Source organism: Microcaecilia unicolor, chromosome 8, assembly GCF_901765095.1.
Source record: "Microcaecilia unicolor chromosome 8, aMicUni1.1, whole genome shotgun sequence".
NCBI classification, from domain to species: Eukaryota; Metazoa; Chordata; class Amphibia; order Gymnophiona; family Siphonopidae; genus Microcaecilia; species Microcaecilia unicolor.
In genome coordinates, this window is record NC_044038.1 from 153,290,131 (window position 1) to 153,310,924 (window position 20,794).

The 20,794-nt window shown below is 41.4% G+C and overlaps 1 protein-coding gene across 1 annotated transcript in view; it reads right to left on the reverse strand.

The window, feature by feature from the left end:
- Positions 1 to 20,794, reverse strand: part of CSF1R (colony stimulating factor 1 receptor) — a 120,364-nt gene that overhangs the window by 43,987 nt on the left and 55,583 nt on the right. Inside the window, exons 8-13 of the mRNA XM_030213013.1 lie at positions 19,991 to 20,102; positions 14,925 to 15,112; positions 11,393 to 11,505; positions 8,646 to 8,772; positions 7,749 to 7,853; positions 5,753 to 5,863 (exon numbers count right to left, since the gene is read on the reverse strand). Coding sequence (XP_030068873.1) covers positions 5,753 to 5,863; positions 7,749 to 7,853; positions 8,646 to 8,772; positions 11,393 to 11,505; positions 14,925 to 15,112; positions 19,991 to 20,102 — 756 coding nt within the window. The remainder of the gene's footprint in view (positions 1 to 5,752; positions 5,864 to 7,748; positions 7,854 to 8,645; positions 8,773 to 11,392; positions 11,506 to 14,924; positions 15,113 to 19,990; positions 20,103 to 20,794) is intronic.

The following is a 20,794-nucleotide window of genomic DNA, read 5'->3' on the forward strand; positions in this document are numbered from 1 at the left end:
TGTGAAAGAGGAACAGTTTGCTGAAAGGGCAACCGAGGGAAGAGGTGAAGATGAGAGGGGGGGAGGAATGGGAAGGCGAGGCAGCACAAGGGACTGAGAGAGGAGGTACAAGAGAAAGGCAGAGGGAGTAAATTTTAGCAGACCATGGATCAGCAAGATCTGCAAGTGGTAAAATGGTGACATTGTAAGTGGGGTGAACAGTGTGAGTTGGGGCTATTTCTTCAAGGATACAATAAGCAGGCTGTGGTCGGTTTATGGCAGATTTGATTCGCTTAGTGAAATACTCATTTTGCATTCTGAACAGCAAGGTGAAATTCACGAAAGTGTTCACGATAAGAATGTTTATTGGATTTATCAATTTCCATTTTCCAACAGATGATAGCTCTAAACAAATATTCACCTTAGAACACAAGGATTAGACTGGTATATAGCAGTATTTCCCAAGTCAGACCTGGAGTCTTCCATTGCCAGCCAGGCTCCTGGTATTTGACATTTAGAGTGAGATCCTATATACCCATGTTTCCCAAGTTGGTCCTGGATTATCCCCTGGCCAGTCAGGTTTTCAGGCTATCCACAATGAATATGCATGAAAGAGATTTGCATATAATAGAGGCAGTATATGCCAATCAATTTCATGCATATTTATTGTGGATATCCTGAAAGCCTGTCTGGTCAGGGGATAATCCAGCACCAACTTGGGAAACATGGGTAAATAGTATCTCACTTTAAATGTCAAATACAAGGAGCCCAAACCCTGATGGATTTTATGTGTTAATGTCAATGCCTTAAACTACACTCTTGCTTCAACTTGAAGGCAATGACGATTGGCAAAGAGTGAGGAGATATGATCTTGCTAACCTAGACTGAGAAATTAACTAGCTGCAGAATTCTGAACCTTTTGTGACCTCCTCACCAAAAATTGTAAGAAGGTTCAAATATAAAATGTTGCAGAAATCCAAACAAGAAGTTATATCACAATAATGGGCCCCCTGCTATGTTTAGGTAAAAGCAGCCCTGCCGATGATCCTAGCCCTCTTAAACATGATACCTTCCCTCCTCCTTTCCTCTCCCCCCTCCAGGGTTGACACTGTGTAAGACCTCTGTCTGCTCAAAAGGTCAAATACAAACACTGGCTTCCATCTGATGACTCACTTTTGGATTCTATACCAGCCTGCTTCATTTCAGATATTACATATCAGGGGGCACATCAATGAATTTTGAGGCTAAGATGATCTGTAAGAAAGGGCTTCCTGTCCTGGGGACCCTACAGCCCATCATATGACATATGCATTGTAGATATCCTGAAAACCTGACTAGCTGTGGGGTCCATAGGATACATTTAGAAAATCCTGCTAAAATGGATTTGGAACTATAAAAATCTGCCTTGACCACATTATTATCAAATCACCAAACTAAACTGAGAAGACTATAGAGGTCGCAATAAGGTAGCAGCTGGAGATGTGTGATGAGAAATCAACAGATCAGTTAGTGCTGAACACTTTTATCCTGACAATAAGGGGCCCGATATTCAACTGGTGGCAGTCAGTGATTTTTAAGGCATTGATTGCTGCAGGATGAATTTGATCCAGATGCAACTATTATTTTATTTATGCATTCTTGTATCCCACTATTATCCAAAAACAAATTTCGGTTCAAAGTGGCTTACAATTTACATTTTGGTGGGGTTACAATGATGTTGTGCACTGTGGAGAGGGCATCTATAGTTTGTGTGGTTATTTATAGGGTTTCTGAAGAGATAGATTTGATGAGAAAAAGTAGAGGTAGCATTTATGTTCAAATATTTGAAAGGTATTAATCCGCAAATGAACCTTTTCCGGAGATGGGAAGATGGTAGAACGAGAGGACATGAAATGAGATTGAAGGGGGGCAGACTCAAGAAAAATGTCAGGAAGTATTTTTTCACGGAGAGAGTAGTGGATGCTTGGAATGCCCTCCCGCGGGAGGTGGTGGAAATGAAAACGGTAACGGAATTCAAACATGCGTGGGATAAGCATAAAGGAATCCTGTGCCGAAGGAATGGATCCTCAGGAGCTTAGTCAAGATCGGGAGGTGAGGCTGGTGGTTGGGAGGCGGGGATAGTGCTGGGCAGACTTATACGGTCTGTGCCAGAGCCGGTGGTGGGAAGCAGGGATAGTGCTGGGCAGACTTATACAGTCTGTGCCAGAGCCGGTGGTGGGAGGCAGGGCTGGTGGTTGGGAGGTGGGGATAGTGCTGGGCAGACTTATACGGTCTGTGCCCTGAAGAGCACAGGTACAAATCAAAGTAGGGTATACACAAAAAGCAGCAAATATGAGTTATCTTGTTGGGCAGACTGGATGGACCGTGCAGGTCTTTTTCTGCCGTCATCTACTATGTTACTATGAATGTTCAGTTGTAGAGCTCTGATTGTTTATTCTATAGGGGGTCTTTTACTAAAGGTTAGCTCGAGTTATCTGCAGCAGGTCCCATTTTATTCCTATAGACTGTGCTGCAGATAACTCAAGCTAATCTTTAGTAAAAACACCTCCATAGTCTTTGAAGAGGTAGATTTGAAGAGGAAAAGGTAGAGGTAGCTTTTATGTTTAGTTGTTGTTTTGGTGATGTTTATTCTGTGGTCTCGGTCTGGTTTGTTTCTTTTTGTTTCTTTTTAAATGTAGTGTTAGTATGTTTCAATTAGGTCTTTCCTATCCAAATGGAGTTCTTTTCCTTTATGTTATTTATTTTTTTTTGTAAACCACTGAATATTGGCCCCATGTTATTTTAAGATAGACCGTATACATAGAAACATGCCATATGATAGCACAGAAGGGAGGTAGATCCATCTAGTCTTCCTAATTTCCTTCCTCTTGCAAAGTCATAGATTCCAATAACATTTCTCTCTGTTATTGGTGTCACATGTAACTTACTCACTGATCTACCAACCAACAGAGGAAAATATGAAACGCCTTTGGAGAAGGGGAAAGGAAGAGAAGGGGTGTGGCAGTGTAGCCTGGGTAGCTTTTCTTACACTTTATTTTGTCTCCGTCTCAGAGTTTCAAAAATTGTATTGTTTTCAAGAAATCTGCATGACTATTGCTGAGATATGTTTGCATGTATTTGATCTAACATCCAGATTAATTTTCCTATTTTGGGTATCTGAAAAACCAGACCTGACAGACTCCCAAGGACTCCATTTGGGAAACACATTTCAGTCAGACAAGTGTCCTCTATAATGTTTATTTTTAACAGACAAAGCTAACAACTTCTATCAAACACACCACAAATTAATGTTTTCTCTGTGTCAGAGGATACTCATGGTTAACGGTAGCCAATCTGAATCTGCACCATTGAAAGCAATCATAAGTCATCTAAGACTGCAGCAAGCATACAAAATCACAGGGAAGTTCCACTTTTTGCTGGAACATTAGAAATTTAAGGTGTGAGAAAAGGTGCTTTGCACAGAAGTCACTATATATCTGTAAATGAGCTCAGAGAATAGACTAGCATTTGGCTCAGGATGCCACCTATCCAGTCACATTTCAGAATATGCACAATAAAAATGTACAATACCGAAAATTCGAAAATGCACGACCGATTACATAACATTCTGAAAACACCTGAAAGCCCACTTCTTAATCTTTATTAGAACATCCCACACAGACTAAATAATCAACACAGAACACAACTACCAACCAGAAAAACAAACAATGACACACGCCAACTACTAACTATACCACAATGTAAACCATGTTGACAATGCTACATGTACAACTGTACTAAACTGTAAACCACATTGATCCGACAACCTGATTGGAAAATGTGGGGTAAAAATGCATGCATGCATAAATAAATAATAACTAACTAACTAATTAAATAAATAAATAAATAAATAAGAGATAGATTTGCAGAAACTGCCCCCATTGTATAAAAATGGATCTTATGTATATTTGTTGTGGCTATTCTGAAAACCTGGCTGGCTATGGGATATTCCAGGACTGGCTTAAGAATCACTTTTCTCGATGTTGAGCTCTCAGTGTACCATACAGTGCATGGCAGTGACTTCTGAAGGACATGTGCATGAGATTACTAGGGATGTGCTTTTGTTGGAAACCAAATGTCAATGATATTTGCTATTTTGTTTCCATTCATGTTTAAAGTGAAACAAAGAACACGAATGACTTTCATTCATTTTCATTTTATTTCATATTCAGGTGCTGTCCGTACTGCATAAAAACTAAACCACCTAGGCCCTCTTTTGTCCCTCATGCATTGAAGGCCCCCCATCTTACCCCATCTAGATTCTGTAAAGGGAATAAAGGCATCTCTAGTCATTTTTTGTAGTGGACCCTGATCTCTGGAATAAGATCCCCCCCCCCCCCCCACCACCACCACCACTTTAAGGGAAGAAAGTAACTTGAAGCCTTTTAAAAGATTGCTATAAGCGTATTTGTTTTCATTGGCTTTTCCAGCTGGGAGCATGAAAGATTAGTGATTTTTTTTAGTATGCTCTGGATGGATTTTTTTGTGTGTTGTGGACTTTCCTATACTATTGTAGTTCCTTTCTTTTTAACAATTTTTTGTTGTAAACTGCTTTGATATAGTTTTATATAAAGTGGTATATTGAATTCAATAAAACTGTAAACTCTTGACCCATCAGCTCCTTATTCTAACGTAGCACGAGTGACCCAGTGCTGGCACAATTTTCAAAATGGCACTGGCCTCAAGTCACTTGGCACTATTTTGCTACATTGAGACACTGTGACAGGAATGACTAGGGATCTCTCCTACCCCCTTTATGGATGTGGATGTAGGGTTACCATATGGCTCCAAAAAAAGGAGGATGGATTGAGCCAGACAGGTTTTACTGCCATTGCTTTCCAAGCAATGGAAGTAAAACCTGGCTGGCTCAATCCATCCTCCTTTTTCTGGAGCCATATGGTAACCCTATGTGGATGAGATAAGTGATTTTGATCTCCCGAAGATCAGCCCGCTCGTACCTCACTCTCCATTACCCTGCTTCTCGTGGCCTCAAATATAAGGCCATCTATGGCTCCTCTTTTCCTTATCTCAGCACTCAACTGTGGAACGGGCTGCCTCGGGAGATCAAAATCACTTCAGATCACCCGACCTTTAAGAAACGTCTCAAGACCTTCCTTTTTGGCAGAGCGTTTACCACGAGTCCTGCAGGAGCTGCAGCCTTTTAGCCCACAGCTCACTTTGTGATACCCAATCACCCACCCTCTCTTCCATTCCCTCATCAGACTTCTCTTTCCCCCTCCTGTGACCCTGTCCACTGTACTTTGTGCTATTGTGTTATGGTTTGTTTATTAACTATTGTATGCCACATTGAGCCTGCCCATGGGCGGGAATATTGTGGGATATAAATGTTGTAATAAAAATAAATAAGATGCTGGAGTAGAAAAGGGGCTTATGGGAATGAGAGCAGCAAGCCTAGGTGGGGGCTTTTTAGAAATTTTGGTGACGTGGTTATTTTGTTTCTAGTATTCACTATTTTAAAACAGCACATGCTATATTAAATAAGACACCACCTCCACCCCCCCTCCCGAACATGAAAGGAAATGATAAAATCTGACCAACCAAGAAAAGGTAGAGCAACGGAACCTCTTGCAGATGGTGTTCAGAACAAAGTTTATTAAAAATTCTTCCAAAACAATGAGGGTGACCCAATCTGACCAACAAAATGATATAGAGAAAGCCTTGCCTAACCCTCCAGAGCCCTGCTGAGGAATGACATCTCAGACCAAATGCTCACCTCCATGAGTACATGCTCCCAGCAGGTTGACAATATTCTCATGGTGGCCTAGGTGACTCATGATCTTCAGCTCCGACATGAGGGCTTCCTTCTCATCTACATGGGCACTTGCTAAAGCAAAGCAGAAAAAAGTCATGTAATTGCAGGTGAGTGAGAACAAATTTGAACAAACACACCTCATGACCACAGGGGCAATTCTCAAGCTGTCCACATTGGAAGAAATCCCACGAGTAAGTTTAACCAATGGACTTCATACCAATTTTCAAAGCAAACGTGGGTACAAAGGTGGTAATTTTATAGCATGGATGCCAACCTTTAAGCACCAAATACACATGTAAATGGCCAGAATACTGGCATATACCTGTGTATGTGTGCACATCTGTACATAAATACCACCGATATTCCATAACTACACACGTATCTTTGATAACACATAGCAACTCTATAAACTGATGCCTAAGCTATGCGCCACTTACATGTTTCAAAGGAGCCATTAATTGGCAGGCACCTATGTGCAGTAGGTGCTATCAGGGGCGTAGCTATGGGGCCACGGGGGCATGGGCCCCGTAGATTTTGGCCCTGGACCCCCCTGCCATGACCCTCTCGACCCCCTTCCCGCCGCCATCGCGTACCTTTGCTGGCGGGGGACCCCAACCCCCGCCAGCCGAAGTCCTCTTCACGTCCACACGGCGTTGGTTGCTGAATGATCTGATCAAGTTTCTGTGTGTGCGTCTGACGTCCTGCACGTTGTACATGCAGGACATCAGACGAATGCACAGAAACAGATTCAGACTTGATCAGATCATTCAGAAATGCCGCGCAGCTGAGAAGAGGACTTCGGGGTCACCCGCTAGCAAAGGTACGCAGTGGGAGAGGGTTGGTGGCGGGAAGGGGGGATCAGCAATGCCACGTGGCCGAGAAGAGGACTTCGGCTGGTGGGGGTTGGGGTCCCCCACCAGCAAAGATATGCAGTGGGAGAGGGTTGGTGGCGAGAAGGGGGGAGGTCAAGAGGGTTGCGGTGCTGGAGGTGGAGGATAAAATGTGCCCCCTCACCTCGGGCTCTGGACCCCCCTCCCGTCGAAGTCTGGCTATGCCCCTGGGTGCTATTCTATAAAGTGGTGTCTAATTGCAAGGGGGGGGATGTGAATATGTGGATGGAGCATGGTTGGGCTATGGGCATGTCTCCCAGTTACACATATAGTTTATAGAATACTTTAAATTACACACATCACTTCGCACACTTAGATGTGCCACCTTACACCTGCCATTGACATGGCATAAAAGACACACGTAAACATGGGTGCACCAATGCTAACTTACACTAGTATTCCATAATGCAATCTTGGAGCCAAGTTGCTGTTACAGAATTGGATCTAAGCACACGGCACTGGGGCATCTAAACTGAGGCGTCAATTTGTAGAACTGCCACCATAGTTTGCATGTAGGTGTTTACATGGGCAGAGTCTGGGTGGATTAAGGGCAGGGCTCATACTTACATGCATATTTTATAACATAGCAACATAGTAGATGATGGCAGTAAAGACCTGTATGGGCCACAGTTTACCCAATAAGGTAAACTTATAGCATAAGGTATGATGTGATACTACATATGTATACTTAATCTTGATTTGTCCTTGCCATTTTCAGGGCACAGATCGCAGAAGTCTGCCCAGCACTGGCCTTATTCTCCAACTCCTGAAGCTGCATCTGTCCAGCCATGATCAGAGCACAGACTGTAGAAGTATGCCCAGCACTGGCTTTGCTTCTCAATTACTGGCGTTTTGCCATCTAATCACCACTAAATTTGTTTCATTTTATGCCTTCCATACAGGATTCCTTTGTGTTTATCCCATCCATTTTTGAATTACATTACTGTTTTCATCTCCACCACCTCCGGCAGTAAAGCATTCCAGGCACCTACCACCCTCTCCGTGAAAAAGTACTTCACGTTATTCCTGAGTTGGCCCTCCTGCAATCTAACATCCCTACAACTTACGTTTCAGCATCTTCACGGCTACTTTAAGGACAGATTCTTCCTTCCCAAGACCAAAGGCAGTGGCTTCCAGCACCTTCCCAAATGCACCTGCGCCAATAGTTTTTCCTGTAAATATTCATTAAAGAATATAATACAAAATTAACATGTTAACCGATAGATTGATTCCTTGTATGTCGTGTTTCAATTTAATGAACTGATGTAAGAATTGTTCAGAAATAATGTTGCATATTAACTTTTGATCCCCTCCTTCCTAAAAAGAATACAGTTTTCTTTAGGACAAACAAGATGACAGGAACTTTGCCCACCAGCTGTTAAAGCTGAAAGGCCTTTTGGCAGATTAAGGCAGTTTATGCATTGCTTTCTCATTTTGTAAAACTTAAGGCTGAGCTGACAAGAATCTGGTACTACATGAATGGAATGTACAGACTTCCCCAGAGAGATCAGAAACAAAGGAATTAACTGGAAAGCTTGACAGCTCATCACAAAATGGAAATTGAGTAAAGAAGATGGAATCTCTTGCAAATTTACAAATGGTATAAAGAGGAGAACTCTTGGATTAGGATCCAGTCAAGTTACAGCGAGAGAAAATTAACTGTATATGAAACGTAAACAGTTTTGGAGGGGGAGAGGAATGAGAGAGGGAGAACTGTTGGACATGGGGTGGAGAGGATTTGATTTGCTTACTTTATTTTTTGTCTATTAGATTGTAAGCTCTTTGAGTAGGGACTGTCTTTCTTCTATGTTTGTGCAGCGCTGCGTATGCTTTGTAGCGCTATAGAAATGCTAAATAGTAGTAGTAGTAGTAGTAGTAGTAACCACAGAAAGGTAATGTATCAAATCCCTTCCCTTTCCCTGATGATCTAATGCCAGAGGTTCAGGGAGGGGCCCCCCTCTTACCAAATGTCAAGTTGGTTCTGGGGAACTCCCATTTCTCATTGTAAGGTAATTGTGTTGGGTCGATTATGATGTAGTTGTTGCCTTCACTTGAATCAATGATTTGCCAGCGGGTTTCATATTTTGGTTTCTGTTGTGACAGAAATTGGACACTGGATCAAATGCTAGGTCATTTTGTCAAGTTCTTGTCAATATTTTAATTTAACAGGGGGAGAATTCATCAAGCAGCGTTAGGGCTTAGCACGCATTAAGGTAATTAGTGCATGCTAAACGCCACAAGTCCATACGTATAAAATTGACTTTAGCATTTAGCGTGCACTAATTCCCCTAATGTGTCTTGATGGCGTGCTAAGCCCTAGCGCTGCTTGACGGATTCCCCCCATATATAGTATCATTTAAAACAATATTTTTAATCTGCAGCTCTTTGTGACTCTGTGCAAGTCACTTACACCTGTGTTTACAAAGGCACGCTATAGGCACGTTAGCATTTTAATGTGCCTTAAATGCTAGCATGCGTCAAACGTTAATGCGCCTATTGGAATGTATTAACGCATTAGCGTTTAACTGCCTTAAATTTAAAGGTCCGTTAAAAACACTAATGCGCCTTAGTAAACATACCCCTTAACCCTCCATTGTCCCAGGTATTAAAAAAAAATTACCTGTATATAATACGTAACCACAGAAAGGCGGCATATCAAGTCCTATCCCCTTTCCCTTTTTAGCAGTGGGACCTGCTTTCCATTTTGGAATACTAGCATAACAGATCAGATACGTGCATAAGCGTTGATATTCAAAAGAGTTAAAGATGGCAGGAGAGGCTCCTTCCTGCTTAAACCATGATGAGTGGGCCAGTGGCTGATATATTCAGTGGCTCTTAGTGGGGAAATGCCATTGAATATCGGCTCTAACCACCCAGGTGGAATCCGCGGAGGGGCAGTCCGGGGTGGAGAAAGGAGTAATGCAGGTAAAATGATATTCAGTGTTGGTGTCCACATAGTTAAGTGGCCAAATAGGACTGCAAAAAAGGCTGTTCTAATATTGGTTGCCTAATTTTGGGTCAGCATTGAATATTGACTGGCATCACATAACTTCTGGGTTGTTGCTGCTGCTGCCAATACCATCCTTGCTCTGATCCCCCAACTTCTCTCTCCCCCAACAGGTTCAAATCTCCCTTCCAAGCCCCCACCCCCCTGGCAGATTCTGTCTTCCTCCCCCCCCCCCAGGACCTTTCCAGGGCCCTTCCATCCCCAGGGTTTACCCATAGGTGATCCCTGGTAGTCTAGTGGGATGGGGTATTAGTGGTCCCCTTCCACACCTGTTCTGTTTGCTCTGGGTTCAAAATGGTGACACTGACCTTTAGTGGTCGTCTCACATTACTCCTGCTAGGAGTCAGCCATCCACATAAAGGCAATTCTAAGCATTTATGAACGTAATCAATGCATAGATATTAGCGCCAATGTTATAGAATTACCTTCTTAATCACTGTAAGACTCGCTCCTGCCTATGCTGGTTCCAATCGCAAAATGACTTCCGGAACTTCTTGTAGAAGTCTCACAAGGCTGCTATGGGAAGTCTCAGCAGCTAGTGTGATGGAGCAGCGGGGTTCATTCCTGCCCCTGAAGAGGCCACTAGACCACCAGAAATTCCTAAGGTAGGTCCGGGGATGGTCTACAGGTGATTGGGTTGGATGGGGGCATGCTGGAGAGTGATCATGGGGGGGAGGGGGAGAGTTTTGGTCTCAGCCAAAAATGTACAGGCATGTTAAGCCAAATCCAAACCTGCTGAAACTGAAATTCAATCAGCCTCTATTCCAGGTTGCCACACTAACCCAGATATTCAATGCCAGAGGCCAAAACATGCTCATCATTGAATATCCAGGGTTAATTCAGACAGTGACTGTGAGGGGCACTTAGTGCCAATTCTATAATGGCTTAAAGACACTTAAACTGTTATAGAATACTAGCACAAAGTCACTTTGGTGTGCCAAACATTACACACACAAACTCATTTCATGTTAATGGCCTAAGTGTGCCAATCAATGCACACAAACGATAGTATTCGCTAAGCTCCTCACGTAACTTTGTGACACACCCATGCTCCGTCCATTTCTGCCCACAGTGATACCTGCTATGTGAATTAGGCACACTGTTTATGGAATAGTGCCTAGTGCTTAAATGTGTAAATGCCAATGATTGTCAGCAACCCTATATGTAGGTGCTATTATTCTATCTATACTTAGATGCCAATTTATAAAATGAGGGGAATAGATTATATTCTTGACTCATGTGGGAAAAGTAGGTATAATCTAGGCCATCTGAGCCGAATGTATAGCTTATAGCACCTATATTTATGGTCTTATATGTATATCCTATAGTTTCCATATTTATTAAAAAATTTACTATTGCACCCAATACACAGAGACATCTGAGTGGCTTACAATCTAAAGAAAGAAAAACAAAATTATTGGCACTAATTGGCTAGTTATCCAATTACATTGCATGCACAAATTGGCCACATACCCAAATTTGCACACACAATTTTTGGTGACTTTTAGGGGGACAATGCCACTGAATATAGGAATAATTTGAAATATCCAGCGTAGACGTTTTTAATTATTCCCAAGCCATTCTACTGAAAATGACTTAGAGCCCAGTATAGAGTTCATCTGACCCTGGCTGTCTGTTTAGAAATACCTTGTCCAGGAACAAGCCTGGTGTGTGAGAAGCCAAGCAGAGTGATCAGAGACTTACTTGCTTGTATTTGTAAAGCAGTATTAAGAAGAGAAGGAGAACTGAGGCAGTTGCTAGTACAAATCCTGTGAGGAGTGGGTTAAAGAGCTTGTTTGGGATAAGGCGAACTTGTCCTAGCGAAAAAAAAAAAAACACAACATGAAATCAGAACTAGACATCAGAGATAGCATTAGGCTTCATTATTTTTGATCTGCAGCTGTTTTCAGCCTTTTTTTTCGGATAAAGTGGTGTGGTAGCCATGTTAGTCCACTTTTAAAGGTAATAAATAGAAATAAAAGAAAATAAGGTAATACCTTTTTTATTGGTTTAACAATATGTTTTGATTAGTTTGTGAAGGAAAGCAATGAATAGTCCAATAATAAAAGAACATCAAATTGATAATCTGGTAAAAAAAAGTTCTTCTTTACTTTGCATAAATTGAGGGTAATTAGAGCATCATTCAATCCGGAAAGTTTTAGGACTATTGTTCAGGCAGTTCTCTTACCTTTCTCGTATTATTGTAATTCATTATATTGTGCTATAAATAAGCAATGACAGAAGAGATGACATCTTCTACAAAATACTACTACCAGACTGATTTTTAGAATGAGTGAATATAGGGGTCCTTTTACTAAGCCGTGTAAGCGTCTATGCGCACCCAACCCACGCCAAAATGGAGTTACCGCCCGAGTACTGCGTGGCTCTTGCGGTAATTTCATTTTTGGTGCATGTCCCCTACGCATGTCTGAAAAATATTTTTTATTTTCCTGCGCATGTAGCGGACACAAGCCAAGAGGCATCTGATGTGCGTAGGTCATTACCACCCAAATTCATTACCACTAGGTCTATGGCTGGCGGTAAGGTCTCAGACCCAAAAATGGACACGCAGCAATTTTGATTTTGCCACACATCCATTTTTGGCAAAAAAGGCCTTTTTCACAGGTGCGCTGAAAAATGATTCTGCGCGCGTCCAAAACCTGCACCTACACTACCACAGGCCTGTAAAAGAGCCCCATAGTGAGGTTACCTCTCTTCTAATAGAATTCCATTTGTTGAGAATAGAATCTCACATTTATTTTAAAATTGCCTGTTTGATTTATAAATGTTTTTATGGATTAAATTCAGGTATGATTGGAGGTCTACTCCTATTTTTTAAAAATAGGTCTGGCTTGAGAAGTTCAAAGACACAATTTCTTGATCTCACCTCTGTTAGAGGATTGAATCAGAAATCATTGTGAGAAGGTTCTTTCTCATTACAGGGCGCAAGAATGTGGAATACTTTACTGGTTGAAATTTGTTTAATTATCTCAATGAATTTGTATCTGTTTCTCTATTCTGATGTAATTCCTTCCAATTAAGAATGTGTTATCTTTTGTAATCCACTTTGAATTGCTGAGATAAAAGTGGAATATAAGCCACAGAATAGAATAAAATGTTATTTTCAAATGTTTCTATTTACGGTCTATTTTTTCTTTTTAACCCTCTAGGGTATTTAAATAAATGGAAAATTCATGTAGCATTTTATATGTTTTATACTTTAAAAGGTTCATCAACTGGGGAAATTGAAATGGCTTCCATGGGATGTTGTGGTCTACAACCCTGAGTAGAGAATTTATCTTTTTTTTAGTCATTTGTACCTATCTATTAAAAAGACCCCCTCCTGCTTTATTCTGTGCAACTCTCTCTCTCTCTCTCTCTCTTTCTCTCACTCACTCACTCACTCTCGTTGTGTCCTTATTAAACAAGTTTGGGGTAGCAGAGTTCATAGATTCATTGGACTCCAACACCTGAATCGATATCAGGGACTCCTGAATCAGGCATAGAGGCAGGGCACTTTCTTCAGGCAGCAGTCATTTGTTGTCATTGCTGTCCTATTTATAAGTGTAATTTTTTTTTATTTTTCATGTGTAAAACCCAAACGTAATACGTGAAACAATTTTTAGAGGTCACACAAGTGCACTAAACGCTAAAGATGCCCATAGGAATGCATTGACGTCTTTAGCATTTAGTGCACGCCTGTTTTTAATGCACACTAAAAACACCAGTGTGCCTTAGTAGAAGACATACTGTAAGTACATAAGTAATGCCACACTGGGAAAAGACCAAGGGTCCATCGAGCCCAGCATCCTGTCCACGACAGCGGCCAATCCAGGCCAAGGGCACCTGGCAAGCTTCCCAAACGTACAAACATTCTATACATGTTATTCCTGGAATTGTGGATTTTTCCCAAGTCCATTTAGTAGTGGTTTATGGACTTGTCCTTTAGGAAACCGTCTAACCCCTTTTTAAACTCTGTCAAGCTAACCGCCTTCACCACGTTCTCCGGCAACGAATTCCAGAGTTTAATTATGCGTTGGGTGAAGAAACCTTTTCTCTGATTTGTTTTAAATTTACTACACTGTAGTTTCATTGCATGCCCCTAGTCCTAGTATTTTTGGAAAGCGTGAGCAGACGCTTCACATCCACCTGTTCCACTCCACTCATTATTTTATATACCTCTATCAGGACAGCTGAACATTTTAATTTGTGAAAAACCACCAAACAAAGTGGGAATTACTTAATTTATAAACTGGATGAGAAAGGTGGATAAACTATATCACAACACACAGAAGATGATTTGAAGTTTGTAGTATTGGACATGTGCAAAGGCAGTGGGTGGGGCGGTAATGTTGCCAAGCAGTTATGGAGACAAGAACAGTTTTGGATTTTCTCATAGAACACTGATGAACCTGAGGGTCTCAATAGGGGAGTGGAGTGGAGTGGTGGACATATTTATAGTAGACTGTTTCTTTTTCAACTCTGTGTTCATTTTTCCAGTACAGGTTTAACCTGTTCTCCTCCGGGGCAGTGACATCTCCAGATTGAAATGGAGCCGTCACTCTTCCGGTTTTCCTTAGCGTCTGTTTTTCAGTTGAAAGCCTTGAACGTGAGGTATGTGTATTCCCTTTAGCCTTTTTAGCTTTATAGTTAGGTGACTTTTTAGGATAGTATTGTTTGTGGTATCAGTAAGTTTGAAGATATATTTTGTTTTCAGGGACGTTTTTCACTTAAAGATTTAAAGACCAGTCAGCGGGTGTCTTGAAACAGCTCCGGCAAAACATGGACCATGTCGGTACCCATTTTCACTCTTTAAGTTAAGTGAGGGCTTCATAGAATTTATTGCACTAAAAATATTATTTGTGGCACTTGGAGGCATCACTTTAAATAGTAGAGTCGTGCTATGATTATATGTCTGGAGAACTTTGAAGAACTGTGTGTCTGTGATTGTCCTTTGGAAACATAGATAGATAGATAGATAGATAGATAGATAGATAGATAGATAGATAGATAGATAGATAGATAGATAGATAGATAGATAGATAGATATAAGGACATGCTCATATGTTTCCATCTATCTATCTAGGAAAAATTGTTTAAAAGGCTTAATGAAAAGCATTTGACAGCACTGTATATTACATTTGTGCTATACATGGAATTCAGCATTATACATTTTAATTTGTGCCCATGACTTTCTGTTCAGATGGCATCAGGGAGTTTCTTGAATACAGCTTACCAAGAACCACTGGACTGAGTGTCTCTGAGTGGTTTCCCACACTGTTGGAGGCCACACATCCAAAGGTAATATTGTCCTTCACCTCCTTAAGATCGAGTATGCTCTTCACGGTGACCTTTCCATAGGGGACCTCACTCAACACCTGGACATCGGTATCCTCCTTTATCAGCATGTCATCTTGATCACATCTGGAGAAACAAAGAGCAGCATTATGCATTCTTACAGAAAGGATATCCAAAATGAGGCATTACCTGCATACCTTCATCTTCACTAATGAGGTTTATTTTAGAAACAGGAAACCTATTTTTCAGGCTTCTATGCTTTGGTACTCAATCAGAAACCAATATGTACAAAAACACATTAAAAAAAAAACAACATTAAGGAATCTTTATTTAAAGAGGCTTCCTGCTGAATGTTCTTGAATTATAATTTCAGTTTGAATGAATTTGAATAAATGACCCCTTAACCCTCCATTGCCTCAGGTACAAATTTACACCTATGTTTACAAAGCCGCACTACAGGCGTGTTAGCATTTTTAACGCGTGTTAAACGCTAACGCGCATCAAACACTAACACACCTATAAGAATGTATTGGCGCTTTAGTGTTTAATGGGCCTTAACTTTATAGGCATATTAAAAACGCTAATGCACCTTAGTAAACATAGCCCATAGATCGTGAGCTCTCCAGGGACAGGGAAATAGTCAGTACACCTAAACGTTCATCTTGAGCTGCTACTGAAAAAGGTGTGAGCAAAATCCAAATAAATAAACTGCTAAAAGGAGAATTCCAGGCACATGGCACTATGTAGCCATGCTGTCTCTGCAGTGAAGGAATGGGTTCCAGATCTTGATGAAAGCAGTGGCCCACCCAAAATTGTGGCATTCTTGCTGTGGCTGGTGGGGATCCCCAAATCTTGCCAGCTGAAGATTTTTTTTCCTTGGGCAGCCCTCGCTCTTCCAAATGTCAGCTAACAGCATTTGCCTTGAGCTGACGCTGAGACCGGCCCTTCTGCACTTGCTCAGTTTTTGCACATACAAAAGCACTGAGCAAGCACGGCCTGCTGACAGCATCATCAGTTTGAGGCAAGTGCTGCTGGCTGCCATTTGGAAGAGTGCTGGCTCCTCGAGAAGGAGGAGGAAATCTTCAGCTGGCAGGGTTTGGGGATCCCCACCAGTTCAAGTATTTAATATTTGGGGTTTGTGGGCAGGGAGGGGTAAAGAGAAGAGCAAACCGGAGGGGGGTGGGGGATGAATTCTATGCCCACCCACCTTGGGCTCAGGCCCACCCAAAATCGTCCATCTGGCTATGCACCTGGATGAAGAGCACAGTCTATTCTTGTGTAATGCTGTGAACTTAGATATAACTGGACAGTGTTCTTTAGATTTTAAAACCTTGGAATATTTTAGAAGCAATATTCTATGATGCTTGCAATTTTGACTGGATATTTTTGAATGCGCTGTCACTGTTTTTTTGTTTATGAACAGGAAGAGATCTATGTATGGCGGGGAAACAGCACATAAGATGTTGTTTCAGCGGAAACTGATATGGAATGACTTGAAAAGGATCTGGTTGAAGATATCCCAGCCCTGATGCAGCAGATGCAGAATGAAGCCTTTGTCAAGGACTTTATTTGAGATGAGTGAATGTTATACAGTTAAAATCTTTCTATTGTTGATTCACTGTGTTACTATCTTAATTTAAATAATTTTTCTTCAAGGCATGTGTGTTTGTTACACTGAATGGTGTGGAATAAATGTTTAATTACTTATGGTTATATCATACAGCACTAGATTAATTTGCCACAGCGATTGTGGACTGTGTAACTTCTGACGTCTTTTTTTAACATCTTATTTTATGTTTGCTCGGTGTTGTGGAATAGATGAATCCATACTGTGTCACTGTTGTAAACAGCAGTGGAAAGAGTAGTCTAATGGTTAATTCAGTGGGTTGAGAATCAGGGGAAATGAGATTTGATTATCACAGTGGCTCCTTGTGACCTTAGGCAAGTCACTTAACCCTCCACTTGCCCCAGATACAAAATTTAGATTATGACCCCACTATGCAATATATAAACTGGGGTATATCACATTTTATATTAATTCGATATACTGCAAATTACAATAGTACCTAAGCAGTTTAAAATAAAATATAGAGGGTATGCAAAGGATGACACAAGAAGAAGCTAAGTTACAATAAATTTATATAAGGAAAACTGGGGGAAGATGGGATTAATTAGAACTAAGCAATCAATATGGGAGGAAGGGAGTGAACAAGACACAAGGAGAAAGCTGTACTGAGACTGAGACGATGCAAGCATCCATTAACACAAGTATGATTTAGGTCAGAGGAACAGAGGATGGAAAAGCTTTACCAAAAAAGGCTCAAGATAAGGCTCTATTGAGCAGAAGCCAATCTGCAATTATTATGATCTTTCTAGCGCTTTCGATTTGGTGACCATGAACTATTGTTAACAACGCTGTGTGAAGTCGGAATACAGGGAAGAGTTTTAAGGTGGTTTCATGGTTTCCTAATCATTATTATGCAGTGAAAAAGGAGGGTATGGTATCTAGCAAGTAGAAAGCTTGCTGTGGGACCCCTCAGTGTTCCCTACTGTCCCCCTCATTGTTCAATTTTTTCATGTAATCGCTCAGATCACTTCTTGATCAAGCCAAATCGACAAATGTTATATATGCATACCTCCTTGGTATGTAAATCTATCTCTTCAATATTCATTATGGATATCCTGAAAACTTGACTAGTCAGGTATGCCCTGAGACTGAGTTGAGAACCCCCTGGTACACAGGATTATACTTTGAGGCATAAGTATGAATTGTAAAAATATCTGCAATGCCTGTGGTTTGTAATGATAAACATTGCTCAGAGAGTGACTCACTTCCCTTAGCTTTAACAGCAAAATGTAACTCTAGGGTACACCACTTCTCAAATCTAACCCATCCATGCTTAAATTTGGATCAAGTTTCAAACAGTGTTGCTTAACTTCCTTCCCTAGGATTACTGTCACTTCTGTTACATGTGCTGTTATTCCTAGTGAAATCACAATGTTTTAAAATCAGCAAACAAAGCTGAAAATCACAATTTGGAATCTAAGGATTCCCCCCCCCCCCCCTGATATTCAAAAGCATTTAACTGGCCAGGATCGGCTATCTAGCAATATTCAGTGGGGGATATCTGGCTATCTCCCGATGAATATAGCAGTTAGCCAGTTATATAGGTTGATATAACCAGCCATCCTTCTATTTTCAGCCCCACTTTAGTGGCTATGTTTGACCGCATGAATATATGGGATATCTTTAGCCAGTTTGAACATAACCGGATAAGTCTGAATATCGACTTAGCCGATGATGTTCAAACTGCCCAAAAATAAACTGGATATTCAATACCAGTCACAGGAAATGGCCCGGCATTGAATATCCAGGTTTAACGCTGACCATGGGAGTTAGCCAGGCTAACTCCCATGGCCTGAATATCGGGCCCTTTGACTTCAGAAATGGCTAGCAATTACCAAAGTCTTCAGAGTTGAGTGGATTGCTCAACAGAATGATATATTTTCATTTAGATGCGTAGCTGGGCAATATTTAGAGTTATTTAACTGACAGGAATGGTTCCTGGATGGTTGAATAGAACTTAACTGGTTATCCGCGAATATTCAGTGGGATATATACAGTTATCTCCCTTTGAATATTTGTGGTCAGCACATAGCGGCTAACCAGTTATTTTATGCGATATAATTGGCTATCTGTGAATATTCAGTGCTTTGCCAACCAAATTAAGCGGCCAAATCAAGTGGACAAATCAGGCCACCAAAATAGCAATAATAGCAATAATCTTAACCAGCCAGCACTGAATATTATCTTAGCCGATTATAGCGGCCATAACCCCCCCCCCCCCCCCCCCCCCCCGAATATTCAATGCCAGTCACTGGAAATGGCCAGGCCTTCAATATCCAGTCTGTTTCCCATGAGTTGAATAGGTCTTTTGCATGGTGCTCTCTATCTTTTGACTTTGCGGGAACCTCACATTTTTAAAATTTAGTATTTAGTTCATGCCTTTTCAATAATAGCTCAAGATGCAGTACATTCAGGTACACTAGGCATATCCCCACCCCATCTCCAGAAGTCTTATGATCTAATTGTGTGTCTGAGGCAATGGAGGGCTAAGTGACTTGCCAGTGTTCAAAAGGAGCTGCAGCACAATTTGAATCCTGACCTCCCTGATTCTCAGGCACTGCTCTAACCACTAAGCTGCTACTCTACTCCATATGTAAGCAATATAATTATAACTGGGATATTTATTTATAATAGACCCCTGTGTTCTTCCCAACAAGCTCTTCTTCATCTCCCTCCTCCCTCTGTTATAAGACTCAATATCACCCGAGCCACGGCTTTCGCTTAAGCTGGGCCTAAACTTTGGAACACTTTACCCCCTCATCTGAAAACTGAATCCTCACACTTTACCTTCAAAAAGCTTTTGAAATCTTGGCTTTTCAGTCAGGCATTTCCTTCATGATTCAGGGACTATACTCTCAGGGGGCCAATATGCAGAACGTTGGGAATTAGACCGGCTAACTCCCACAGTCGGTACTGATCACGGATATTCAATGCCGGGCCATTTCTGGTTCAAAGATAACCAGCTAAGTTGATAGTCATACTTAGCCGAATATCTTTAAACTGGCCAAAGATATCCCGCGTTTTCATGCAGCCAAATATGGCCACTAACCTGGCTTTGAAAATAGGTAGGTAACCAGTTATACTGAGCAATATAACAGTCTATCTACTAGCTGCTAACCAAGGATATTCAGCAAAGGATAGCTGGTTAAGCACTATTTAACTGGCCAGCAGCCATTCTGGCCAGTTAAATAGTGCTGAATTTTGGGCAGTCACTTCTTAACAATCCTCTTTTTTCTTTTCTCTCTCTTTTTTCTTCTGTTTATCTCTTACCTACAGCTCATCTTGAGCTTTTTATTGTTAACCGCCTAGCTGCCACATGGTGATTGGAGGTATATCTAATTAAAGGAAATAAAATATAAATAAATGGGTTCTTTTACCTATCCACCTGTCCAGGACACTGATACCATCTTATTCTTGCAGCAGGGTAGCCTGAGGCTTTGCAGTGAATCTCATGAGAGGAGTTGAAGCTCATAGAGACAATAGGAAGCTCTGAAATAAACAGGAACAGACACAGCTCTGTTTGAGAAGAATCAGAAACAATTCCTATTCGTATCTAGCTCTGTGGTCATGTATACAGATCAGGGGCGTAGCCAGACAGCAGATTTTGGGTGGGCCTAGGCAAGAAGTGAGTGGGCACCAAGTGTTCTCCCCCTCTCCCCTCAAAAAAAAAATATCTCAGCTGGCGGGAAAATGCTTCTCTCCACCTTGGCAGTCTGCAGCAGGCATGAACTGAAAACTGAGCAGTGTTTTTGTTACCATCAGGGGGAAGTCTTCAGCTGGCGGAGCTTGGGATCCTCACCAGCTACTGTTGGGTGGGCCTGAGCCCTAAATGGGTGGACCCCAGCCCACCCAGGCCCACTGATACAGATTTCCAAAATCAAACATCTCAAGACAGAACATAACGTAACATAACATGTTATGTAAAGTCTAGGCAAGTCCAGAAGTAGGGGTGAACCAAAACGACTTTCACAGCCTGGTGGGTAGTATATAACTCTTTATTAGGCACCACTCTTATAGCAGACCCAACATGGGGCCATGTTTCGACGGTAAACACCCATCTGCCTCAGGGGTCACACACTAAAGAAGAGGAAAATTAGGTATGAGTCATTGCAGGATTGAAGTAGTGAAATACTAAACCAGTGGCGTAGCCAGACCTGAGATTTTGGGTGGGCCCAGAGCTA